The 13,154-nt window shown below is 49.7% G+C and overlaps 2 protein-coding genes across 2 annotated transcripts in view; one reads left to right on the top strand and one right to left on the bottom strand.

Moving 5' to 3' along the window:
- The window catches only part of LOC136485849 (protein PYRICULARIA ORYZAE RESISTANCE 21-like), a 62,988-nt gene that overhangs the window by 2,015 nt on the left and 47,819 nt on the right, over positions 1 to 13,154 (bottom strand). The gene's annotated exons all lie outside the window — the stretch shown is intronic.
- LOC136489800 (uncharacterized) lies at positions 8,536 to 9,555 on the top strand. The gene has a single exon (XM_066486342.1). It carries the CDS (start codon positions 8,536 to 8,538, stop codon positions 9,553 to 9,555), a length of 1,020 nt encoding a protein of 339 aa, XP_066342439.1.

Here is a 13,154-nt window from a genome sequence, read left to right on the forward strand (position 1 = left end):
CTGAGGAGGTGGAGGTGTCAGAGAGGCCGAGGAGGCCGAGAGGCAGGCCCAGGCGAGAGCCGTTGACTGACCATGGGCGCAGCTCCTCACGCGACCCTGTGCACGAAGACGACCTTCAGCACACGCTGGACGGGGACGGGGGTCCACGAACGGAGGACGAGGAGGCGGTTCTAGCGATGGAGGATGAGGAGGCGGCGATTGTAGGGGGTTCCACTTCCTCTGGTACGTCGAAGCCCTACCAACGAGGTCCCGCAAAGCTCCCGAAGCGACCGATACCTGTTGAGAGGCGTCCACTGATTGCACCCGAGGGCGATAAGTAAGTAACTTCATATGTTCTTCATTTGATATGTTGAAAAATCATAATAACAAGTAATACCTATTGTGGACCACTTGTGCAGGAATTGGGTGCTTGTGGACCAGGCGGCCCCAGCATGCAATGTGAATGGCATCCTGGGACTTCTGTGAAAGGAACACTTCCCTAGCCTAGTTAGGAAAGGAGATCAGGATTGGGAGCCGGCCTGGACGTTCGACCACTATGCCCTCGTGCAGGATGCTCTAGATCATAATGGCATCCGCTGTAGAAACAAGGCAGATCGGGTGATTAGGGAGTTGTGGGTAAGTCTTTCTTGCACTACATTCCTCAATTCCTCGCATTCATTGGACATTCTTAAAATAAAATAATGGATATGTCGTGTCTTTATGTAGGACTTCTTCAGAATCTAGGAGGGACAGGAGGAAAGTGCGTATCATGTGGCTTACACTTCCTGTAAAAGGCGTGTCACAGACTTGCACTATGAGTCCCGCATCCAGGCCCACATAGACTACAATGCCAAGTTCCTACTCAGGCGTGTCAACAAAGAGGAGGCAAGACGGATGACGCTGACAAGGGAGCAGTACATACAGGTAAATACAAAACATGAATATTCATTTCTTTTGAGATTAAGTATGCCTAATTTGATCTTCTGATATGTCGTCTACTTGATGTCCTGTAGGCGATTCCAAGCTGGTGCGCCACCCACCCTGATTGCTAGGAATATATTGTGGACACCTGGTTGGACGGGGACTGGCAGAAGAAGCATGAGGAGGCCCACGACAGGCGTTTATAGATGCCAGCTGTACCTCACCATCAGGGTAGCCGCAGCCTCAGCAAATATGCAAAGGCATATGTAAGTCTCCGCCATTGCTCTAATCTAGCCGCGCTCAATTCTGCATCATTTCTAACCACATGTTGTTGTCTTTCTCGTAGTCAGATGCACATGGTGGCCAGCCAGTTGGTCAACTCAAGGCATATGCTCTGGCTCACATGGGCAAGGCGACGGCCGACATCGAGTACGACCCAGATGCCCCGGTTGAGGCATACACCAACTCCAGCGTCCACACCCGCCTCTCTTCGTACATGGAGGTGGCAAGGTCAGTCCATTGCCCGGGCTACGATCCGAGAACCGAAGAGCACCTTGATCCTCAGCTCGTGATGAGGGTGGGGCAAGGCAAGAAGCATGGGCGGTTCTGGATTGGCGATGATGTCCTCGACACGACCTCCACTCCTCTCCACCAGCTCCGAGCATCGAGCACGAGCTCAAGCATGCCCATACACCAACGGCCGACCACGGTGTCGGCACTCTAGGTAAGCATTCCTGTTTCATTCGCCGTTCTTTGACTTTTACAGACCTTACCTATGCATTATTGAAACATTGGGTTCAAAAGCTGCAGGCCCAGGTGCAGGAACTACAGGCCGAGCAGGAGGTCGAGCGGCAAAGGCTACAGGCTTTGGAGGCCCAGTGGGAGCAAGATCAGCGACAGATGGCCGAGATGATCAAGTTCATGCAGCAAATTGGCTAGCAACAAGGTTGGGCGATCCCACAGACGCTGCTTGCTCCAGATCCACCTCCACAACATCCTGATTCTACCCCGGTGAGTATAAGTATGATGTTTTACTTTCTATGCTGAAACTTAGAGAAACCTAGTGAAACCTAGTGGTGGTGGTGTGGTGGTCATGGTGGTGTGGTGGTCATGGTGGTGGTCATAGTGTTGTGGTGTTCATGGTGGTGGTGGTGGTGTGGTGGTGGTGGTGGTCATGATGGTGATGTGGTGGTGGTGGTGGTGAAGTGTTGGTGGTGAAGTGTTGGTGATGGCGGTGATGTGGTGGTGGTGGTGGTAGTGGTCGTGGCGGATATTTGTCTTGCATATTTATCTCTTCTCTTGTCGCTCACGTGCAATCTCTTCTATTTTATGCAGCATCAATCGGGGGCGGCGTCGAACCACCTCGGAGGGTCGCCGGGATCACACTTTGGGCCATCCCAACCCGGACCGTCACCGTGAGCTTCAAATGGCAGCCGTTGTGATATAATGCACTTGTGAACTTTGTGAACTATGCTTGTGTGTTTGGAGTTTGGATTTGGGAGTCGAGATTGTGATACTTGTATGCTATGTTTGTGTTTGTGGTGGATTGTGATATACATTTGTATTCTATATATATTTGTGTGATATATAGTTGTGTTATATATATATATATATATATATGATGTATATCTTGTTTGCAATGATGGAAGACTAAAAACCAAAAAAATTTGAATTTTTTCACTTCTTTGCCGAGTGTCATGACCATGACACTCGGCAAAGCTAGGAATCTGGGACACTAAGCTTCCCAGCTTTGCCGAGTGCCATGGTCAAGGCACTCGGCAAAGAAAATTAAAAAAAACTGCTTTGCCGAGTGCCAACCTACAGCACTCGGCAAAGAAAATCCAAAAAAAAAAACAAGCTTTGCCGAGTGCCAGATGCAGGCACTCAGCAAAGCATTTTTTAAAAAAAATAAAAAACACATTTCTTTGCCGAGTGCCGACGCGTGGCACTCGGCAAAGGGGCCGTCACCGTGACCTGGCCATCACGGCGGCTTTTCTTTGCCGAGTGCCGTCGTGGCACTCGGGAAATCCTTTGCCGAGTGCCCGACATGCGGCACTCGGCAAAGAAGCCGTTGCCGTGAGGGGATATGCCGACAGCTTTTGCCGAGTGCAAAGCCTTCTTTGCCGAGTGCAATTGCACTCGGCAAAGCACACGTCTCCCGTAGTGCATGGCCCTAATTAGAAACCAAGAAAAATACAAACACTTGAATGTGACCATATAAAAGAACAAACTGCAAATTGGAGCCAAAATATTAAAACAACCAATAACAACATAGAAATAGAAGTTCTCGGAATATATATAAACAAGAAAACAAAAAGAAACAAAAAAATCAAGCTGCAAACTGGAGGCCAAAATATAAAAACAACCACCAACAATGTCAATAAAAAAGAACATGCTACCAACTAGGAGGCAAATTATAGACATGCTCCTGGACAAGAAGAACGAAAAAACAAGTTGCCAATTGGGGTCCAAATTATATAAACAAACATTAACAGCATCAACAAAAAAATGCTACCAGCTGTGGGCGTCAATAAAAAATCTGCCTACTGCAGACACCAAACTAGAAATATTATCCCAAACAACAACAATAAAAAAGCTACCAGCTAGGAGCCAAATCATAAAAACAACTAATAACAACATAGAAAAATAAGCTGCCAGCTGGCGCCAAATTATGTACACAAGCAAAACCAAAAGAAACAAAAAAAAAAGCTGCCAACGGGGGCCAAAATATAAAAACAACCACAAACAATATCAAAAAAAAGAAAAAGAAGCTACTAACTAGGGGCAAAATATAGAAACAACCCTTAAAAAGAAGAACAAAAAAAACCAAGCTGCCGACTAGAGCCCAAACTAAAAAACAACCCCAAAAAACATGAAAAAAACAAGTTAACTCGGGTCCAAATTATATAAAAAGCCATTAACAACATCAACAAAAAAAAAGCTAGCAACCGGGGGCATCCACAAAAAACCCTAGCAACTGCGGACGCCAAATAAGAAAAAGAACACTAACAACAACAAAAAAATCTGCCAACTAGGAGCCAAATCATAAAAACAAGCAATAACAACATAGAAAAAGAAGCTGCCAACTAGATACCAAATTATATAATCAAGCAAAACCAAAAGAAACAAAAGAAAACAAGCTGGCAACTGGGGGCCAAAATATAAAAACAACCACTAACAATATCAACCAAAAAAAGCTACCAACCAGGGGCAAATTATAGAAACAACCTCTAGCAAGAAGAACAAAAAAAACAAGCTGCCAACTGGGGGTCAAATTATAAAAACAATCCCTAACAACATGAATAAAAAACCAAGCTGCTAAGTGGGGCCCAAATTATATAAACAACCACTAATAACATCAACAAAAAAAGCTAGCAACCGGGGACATCAATAAAAAATACTGGTAAGTGTTGACGAACCTGTAACAACAACAATAAAAAATTTGCAAACAAGGGGGCAAAGTCATAAAAACAACCCCGTACAACAACAATAAAAAAGTACAAACAACAAACTAGGGGCAAAACTATAAAAACAACCACTAACAACAAGAACAAAAAAGCTACCAAATTGTGGGCCAAATCATCCAAAGAAACAAGAACAAAAAAAAGAACAACCTGCCAACTTAGGGGCCAAAATATAAAAACAACACCAAACGACCTAAAAAAAAGCTGCCAACTAGAGGCCAAACTATAAAAATAAGCATCAACCCATGTATAATTTGTTACTTTTGCTGAATTTATACATTTTATCTAAAATGTGTGATATATCTATATCTATATTAATAATATAATTGTAAGAACTATATTTATATGGTAATGTAAGATTACTACACATGTAATTTTTTATATGACAATTCAAACATCTTGAGAAGCGGAGGAGACTAGTGCAGACCAAAGGTGGCTCTATTTTGGTTGTCTTTCAATTTGTTGGAGTAAATAGTGATTATAATCCTTTAATATTAATATATCTTAAAGTTAGCATTGCTACCCTGTCCTAGACATCACCTCAAGCTCTACTCCAACCTGTATTACTTCCATTCTTCAGAATTATGTGCAAACTTAAACTGGACAAGGAACAACAGCACATGTAGTGGTGGATTTTGTTATTTAGCCTTTTCCGGTTGTTCTAGGCAATGGAAAAAAAATACAGTTACATAGTAATCACCTCCATATTCTGATGAGTTGATCGGTACATGAAAGGCCAAAGCAGAGTCCTCAAAGCATGGAGCTAACCATAACCCTCAGATAAATAAAACTGAATGACAAAGCACGCCATCGAAACGACGCAACAATGAGTGGCATACCAGGACTGCAACAAATACATATTGATCGAAATCCACAGGCCTTCTTACTTAATCAGACAACGAAATGAAGGTGAGAGCCCATATACAGTACATACGAATACAAGCCAAACTATTTAAAGCCCTGCTCTGCTAGCACCACGGAGACAGAGCCACAGCTACCAACCCTGCTAGTTTATTCAAATTACATCATACAACGCTGTACCAGGGATGTAAAATCACAAGGTAGTTCAGTAACCATCTCAAATAATTTTCTGATGAACGTAACCAATCATATGGCAAGTGGAACCTTGGGGTAGTCCAGCACGTAATTTCCACCTTTCTGTAGACGTCCTTTCCCTACGATCTTGGCATCCCGAGCACTCCTAATGCAGCACTCACCGCGGCCGAACCCGATGCTGTGATCTAGCTCAGCAAGCTGGCTAACTGACACCAGGTTTTCTGTGAGCCCTGGCACAAACCACACATCGGGAAATACCATCGCATCTGTGATCACAGCGCCATGGGCAACAACCTTCCTGGGCACCCCATCGACCGCATGAACAAATTGATCATCATGCTCAATAACGGATCCAGAAAGAAGGTCAAGGTTCCCTGTTGCATGGTGAGGAGCAGCAGTTGCGGCGATCCAATCAGCTTCTGTGTTTGCCTTCACTTCCTTGATACCATGTTCAGCTCCAGACATATCAGTATCACTGGCCATTGACCATAGTGGTGGTAAAAATGTCACTACTGCTAGTACATAATAAAAAGAAACAGTAACGAAGGAAGGTATTGGCTAGGAATTAAGTGAGATGGAAATGTGATAAGTGTATCAGCACAGCCAAATCAACAAGATGCTAGTATTAACTTTGTAAACACTGGAACTAGTACGATAGGGAAAAATTGATTGCAGATATTTAAAGAAATATGGAATACCTGAGATCTGATCCATTTTCAGTAAGCTCGTTCCTCTTGGTAGTACTTTTCCTGGTACTGAAGTCAGAGACTCTTCCTAACTTAGTTGACTCTGACATTGAACTTGCAGAATTCCAATCTGCTTTACACCCGTTGGACAAAACAGAGGAACATAATCTCTTAGCCATGTCAAGATTCTCTTCGGCACCATGGATTTTATACAGGCAAATTGCTCAGCAAACTTGTTGCGAGCAAGCAACAAGATTTTTACAAGGCGGTGTTGTATACTGGTAAGTACAATGAAATGATAAAGTGTAAAATGAAAATGGAACTTTTAGCAAGAAAGCATGAATGGCATGGATCAGAACATGACAGGAAAAATACCTGAAATATTTTGGCACACGCGTCAAATATTTTCGTACAGGGGTATGATCACCACCATGCTAGAGGCTCTCTTTCAGAAAATCAGAAACCTTGGCATCCTCATCAGAATCCAGTAGGATGTTCGCTGGCTTTATATCCAAATGAATAATATGCGTGCTCGATTCCTCGTGCATAAAGGCAACAGCTAAGTCAATTCCTTGGGGTAGTATTTCTAAGCAGCCAGCCCGCGACAACATGCCAGGGAGGTCATTGTTGGCGTAAAACCTAAGGGAGGAGCAGTTAAGCACACCATGAAGGTCAGCATGTGTTGTATGGGCACACTGAGGAGTTCAGTCGGTCAAGCAAAGAAAAAACACAAACATTAGCCAGTAATTAATTCCTGCCAGCATTGCAGAGGCAAGCCTGAATTACAGTTCTTACGTTAACAAACACAAACAGCCTTGCTTCCCTGTCGTTGCGTAGGTTGTATCTAATAAAGAACAGGGGCCCAGCTGTGATAGAATCAATAGACAGTGAAATGGAATGTAACCGCAGGCACTGAAGAAAAAGTAACAAAACCTGGACGGTGCTCTATAGGAAGTTACATATTGAATTCGGAGACTTTCAGGCCCTCGGGAATCGGTGGAAAACACGGATAGTGTAATTGCGAGCATTGCATTGCATATGGGAAAAACAGGTACTAGTTATGATTATGAACAACAATAAGCACCTAAACTATAGGCTGTAGCGCTAGCAAGGTTTGTCAGTGAAACCGACTTTGGACGGAAATCAAAGTAAACGATTGGTAAAGAGAAGAGCAGATGTGGGGGTTGTCAGTTGTCACACGCACACCTAAGAGATGGGGGGCACAGGAGTGGCTGAAGCCTATCGCGGCGATGTTCTTCTGCTTCCAGATTGCCAGGTCGAGCTCGAACCCGGATCGCTACTCATGCCGGTCCTTGTTGGTGTACTGAAATCCAAGAATACAGAGTCCAAGAATCCAGAAGAACGACAGGACGATCAGCATGGTTAAATGGATGTTCTCTCTGTGCCATGCGGTGCTGGCACCAACATTAAGAAGTAGTTCCTCCTTGCACGAAAAGGATGCAGACGGGAAGAATTCGGATTCCCAAATGTTCTCTCTGTGCCATGCGGTGCTGGCACCAACAATAACAATTAGTTCCTCTTTGCACGAAGAGAATGCAGACGGGAAGAGAACTCAAGTGTCCTCTCCGTACGATGCGGTGCTAGCACCAACGATACGAACTAGTTCCTCCTTTCACGAAGATGATGCAGACGGGAAGAATTCAGATTCCCAAATGTCCTCTCCGTACGATTCGGGGCTGGCACCAACAATAATACCAAATAGTCTCTCCTTGGACTGTTAGTAATCCTCGCGCATAGTTCAGTTAGCTTTGCATGTTTTCAGTTTCAGTTTGCATGCGCACGAGCACCGGTTTGTGGTTGCCGTGCGCTTAGGAAGGGCATGCCGAGAATAGCTCAGCACGACCCTGGAGAGACCGGTTTGGGCGCCACATCGTGGACGTGGGGATGGACGCGTTCGAGCGCGGTGTGCGGCTGTCCACCCGGGAACTTCTTGAATTGTATTCACAGAATAAAGGTGAAGAAGAGAAACAGAAAAGCTGCTTGATTGTTCGCAGCACCAAAACTCTGTGTCCAAGTGATTACATTGAGTTTCTGTGTTGTGCTCGCTTTCACGTTCGTGATTGCAGCCTCGCTGGGGGTCAAGAACACCGGCTGAGGTCTAACAATTGGTACCAGAGCCTGTAAGAGAGAGGACCTAGTTCGCCGCCATGACGTCGCCGAGGCGTACTGGTCGCTCGCCGCCGCCAGCGGCCACCAAGGAGAAGGGAAGCGGGTCCGGCAGCAAGACTCCGCCGCGCAAGTCGTCGCCAAGCCGGTCGCCACCGCGCCGTTCCCGCACTCGCGGCGGGCGTCGCTCGCGGACGCGGCACCCTCGGGACGCCGTCGTCGAGCGGGTGATCCGAGAGACGAGCGGGTCCGGCAACTAGCCCCAACTCACGAAGACGAACTATGACTCGTGGGCCCTGCAGATGAAACTGAAGATGCAGGCCCGGTACCTTTGGGATGCGGTGGAGGACGAGGACGTCGACATCCACGATGATCGTAGCACCTTGGAGGCGATCTGCTCTGGTGTGCCCCAGGAGATGGTGCCCACCCTGGCGACCAAGCCGTCGGCCAAACAGGCGTGGGAGGCGATCCGATCCATGCGCATCGGAGATGATCGGGTGCGCAAGTCGACCGCTCAAAGTCTCCGCGCCGAATATGAACAGATCGCGTTCCGGGATGGTGAGTCCGTTGAGGATTTTGCACTGCGCCTCACTAACATCGTGCAGCGTCTCGCCCTCCTCGGAGACCCAGAGCCGCAGCCCAAAGTGGTTGCCAAGTACCTTCATGTCGCTCGACCGAGGTACCGGCAGCTGGTCGTCTCCATTGAGACTCTGCTTGACGTCGACACTCTGTCCATCGAGGAGGTGACCGGCAGGCTCAAGGCGGCAACCGATGATGAGACTTCCCTCGCTCAGAACGTCTCCGGCAAACTTCTCCTCATGAAGGAGCAGTGGCTGGAACGTTACAAGAAGAAGGAGAAGGAGTCTGGCCGCGGCGGTTCGTCCTCAGGCAGCCGCAGCAAGGGTCGCGGCAGGGGGCGCGGCCGTGGTTCCGGCGGCGAAGGAGACTCGCGAGCCGCTGGAGGTGAACGCCGACCCAACGAACCCTGCGGAAACTGCGGCAAGAAGGGCCATTTGGCCAAAGACTGTCGTGGTAAGAAGAAGGTGGACCAGGCCCATGTGGCCCAAGACGATGAGCCCACTCTACTCCTGGCTGTGGGGTGCGAGCAAGAGGACGGGATTCATCCCCAAATCGAGCAGCTGCCACCGCCGCAGGAGTCGAAGCCGGCGACGCCGCGGGCGAATTCGCCACCAATCCACGCCAACGGTCAACTCCACTTCATCGAGAACAAAGTCTTCGCCGCCTTTGACGAATCCGGGGACCGGGACCCAAAGCGATGGGTCCTGGACACCAGCACCTCGAACCACATGTCCGGGGCATGAGCGGCCTTCTCCAGCATCGACACCGGCGTCGCCGGCTCCGTTAGGTTCGGCAATGGCTCCGTGGCGCGCATCGAAGGGATCGGCACCGTGCTCTTCTCCTGCAAGAATGGGGAGCATCGTGCCATCGACAACGTCTATTACCTTCCCCGTCTCACCGCGAACATTATCTCCGTCGGGCAGCTAGACGAGTCTGGCTACTAGGTCCTGGTGGAGAGCGGAGTCATGCGGGTGCGAGACGAGGAGCGCCGGCTGCTGGCCAAGATCCACCGTAGCCCAGGACGCCTGTATGTGCTCGACGTCAACATTGCACAACCGGTGTGTCTGGCTGCACGCGGAGAAGAAGAAGCCTGGTGTGGCACGCCAGGTACAGGCATCTCCACTTCGCCGCGCTGAGGAAGATGGCGCGAGACGGACTCGTCCGGGGCATGCCCCTACTGTCCCAGGGGGAGCAGGTGTGCGACGCCTACCTTGCTGGCAAGCACCGGTGAGCGCCGTTCCCTCAGCATGCCGTCGGGCGGTCCATCGAGCCACTCCAGCTGCTACACGACGACATCTACGGGCCCATCTCGCCTCCAACTCCAAGCGGAAACCGGTATTTCCTGCTGCTCGTTGACGATTATTCACGCTACATGTGGCTCTGTCTGCTACCGTCCAAGGATACTGTTGCTTCGGCCATCAAGCGCGTCCAGGCGGCGGCCGAGCGCAAGAGCGGGAAGAAGCTCATCTCCCTACGTACCGATCGCGGGGGAGAATTCGCAGCAGCCGACTTCATGGAGTACTGCGCCGAGAACGGAGTTCAACGCCAGCTCATGGCGCCATACACGCCACAGCAAAATGGCGTCGTGGAACGGCGGAACCAGACCGCCGTCGGGACCGCGCGCAGCATGATGAAGGCCAAGTGCCTCCCGGGCGTGTTCTGGGGTGAGGCCATGACGACGGCGGCATACCTCCTGAACCAATCTACATCAAAGAGCACCGGCGGCAAGACTCCGTATGAGTTGTGGACCGGGTGCCAGCCAAGCGTCCAACACCTCCGCACCTTCGGCTGTGTCGCCCACGTCAAGGTGACCTCGCCGAACTTGAAGAAGCTGGACGACCGCAGGCGCCGGATGATCTTCGTCGGCTATGAGCCCGGGTCCAAGGCATACCGAGCCTACAATCCAGTGACGTGGCGCATCCACATCATCAGGGACATTGTCTTCGACGAAGCCGTGCGCTGGAACTGGTCGGGGTGAACACGACGGTGAGCTTCTGGACTTCACTGTGGAGGAACAATCCTGGTCCTCCCCAGGGGTCATCTCCAAAGACGACCACAAGTACTGCCGCATCGACATCGGGGAGCTCCACACCAGCGTCCGACCACTCACCAGCGCCTGCAACCCCGACGCTCGCCTCGCCCGTGCACGGCACCGTGAGCGCGACGTCTGGCGCGACATCACCCATCTTCGTCTCACCACCAGGCGCTGGGGTGTCGGAGCAGCTGGACGCTGACCACGACATCGATGCTCCATTGCGCTATCATGCAGTGGACAATGTCCTAGGGCCTGCCATCGCCCCTAGAATGGCTGCACGGGAGTTGGAGGAGCAGCTACTTCTTGCAAGCGAGGCGGAGCAGGCATCGTTGAAGGAAGCCATGGAGCAGGAGAACTGGCGTGACGCCATGCTTGATGAGTTTACCTCAATTGAAGCCAACGACACCTGGGAGCTCGTCGACCCTGTACCTGGCGCACGTCCAATAGGCCTCAAGTGGGTCTACAAGACAAAGAGGGATGAAGCCAGGCTCGTCACCAAATTCAAAGCCCGGCTCGTCGCCAAAGGCTACATCCAGCGCCAGGGAATCGACTTCGATGAGGTATTAGCTCCCGTGGCCCGGCTAGAGTCCGTGAGACTGCTGCTGGCCCTCGCTGCAAGTGAGGGGTGGACTGTCCATCACATGGACGTGAAGTCCGCCTTTCTTAATGGAGAGCTCCTGGAAGACGTGTATGTCGAGCAGCCGCCGGGATTTGTTCTAAAGGGCCAAGAAGGGAAGGTGCTCCACTTGATCAAGGCTCTCTATGGACTTCGTCAGGCACCTCGTGCATGGTACTCAAAGCTGGATGATTCTCTGATTAAGCTTGGGTTCCAGCGAAGCACTTCGGAACATGCAGTCTACCTCCGCGGAATTGGTGCACGTCGCCTTATCGTGGGGGTTTATGTGGATGATCTGGTGATTACTGGAGGAAACCCACAAGACATTAGCGCTTTCAAGGAGGAGATGAAGGCAACATTCAAGATGAGTGATCTTGGACTCCTGCGCTATTACCTGGGGCTGGAAGTGACACAGATGGAGGATGGCATTACAGTCAGTCAGAGTGCCTATGCTGCAAAAATACTTCAGAGTGCTGGGCTAACTGGATGTAACCCGAGTCACACTCCCATGGAACCCCGTCTCAAACTCAGTAAGTCCAGTGATGCTCCTGCTGTGGACTGCACAATGTACAGGAGCATTGTTGGTTCTCTTCGGTACCTGGTGAACTCCAGGCCAGATTTGGCTTATTCTGTGGGATATCTTAGTCGTTTCATGGAGAGCCCGACTACTGAGCATATGGTGGCCGTGAAAAGGGTGTTGAGATACATTGCTGGAACTCTTCACTTCGGCTACTTCTACCAGAGGAAGAAGGAGGCTCAACTCATCGGCTATAGTGACAGTGACTTAGCCGGTGACATTGATACAAGGAAAAGCACAACATGCGTTCTCTTCTTCCTCGGTCCCAGCATCATCACTTGACAGTCACAAAAGCAGAAGGTAGTGGCATTGTCGTCCTGTGAGGCAGAGTACATAGCTGCTACTACTGCTGCTTGCTAGGGTGTTTGGTTAGCCCGGCTCCTTGCTGAACTCAGAGGAGAGCAGACCAGGGCCATCACATTGAAGATTGATAGCGAATCTGCACTTCAGCTGAGTAAGAACCCAGTTTTCCATGACCGTAGTAAGCATATCGATGTCAGATACCACTACATACGGGAGTGTGTTGAAGAGAACAGGGTGAAGCTCGAGTCTGTCAGGACGGCTGATGAACTTGCAGACATTCTGACGAAGGCTTTGGGATGGGATCAGTTCTGTGAACTGCGTTCCAGGATCGGCGTCATTGATGTACAGATTGTGCGCAAGGCTTAGGAGGAGATTTGTTAGTAATCCTCGCGCATAGTTCAGTTAGCTTTGCATGTTTTCAGTTTCAGTTTGCATGCGCACGAGCACCGGTCTGTGGTTGTCGTGCGCTTAGGAAGGGCATGCCGAGAATAGCTCAGCACGACCCTGGAGAGACCGGTTTGGGCGCCACATCGTGGACGTGGGGATGGACGCGTTCGAGCGCGGTGTGCGGCTGTCCACCCGGGAACTTCTTGCATTGTATTCACAGAATAAAGGTGAAGAAGAGAAACAGAAAAGCTGCTTGGTTGTTCGCAGCACCAAAACTCTGTGTCCAAGTGATTACATTGAGTTTCTGTGTTGTGCTCGCTTTCACGTTCGTGATTGCAGCCTTGCCGGGAGTCAAGAACACCGGCTGAGGTCTAACATGGACGACGTGGATGCAGACGGGAAGAATTCAGACTCCCGAAATATT

The sequence above is a fragment of the Miscanthus floridulus genome, chromosome 10 (genome assembly GCF_019320115.1).
Source record: "Miscanthus floridulus cultivar M001 chromosome 10, ASM1932011v1, whole genome shotgun sequence".
Taxonomy (NCBI): domain Eukaryota; kingdom Viridiplantae; phylum Streptophyta; class Magnoliopsida; order Poales; family Poaceae; genus Miscanthus; species Miscanthus floridulus.

Bases quoted from the DNA above. Each gene is read 5' to 3' on its own strand.
- LOC136489800 (XM_066486342.1), top strand. From the start codon at position 8,536: ATGAAACTGAAGATGCAGGCCCGGTACCTTTGGGATGCGGTGGAGGAC.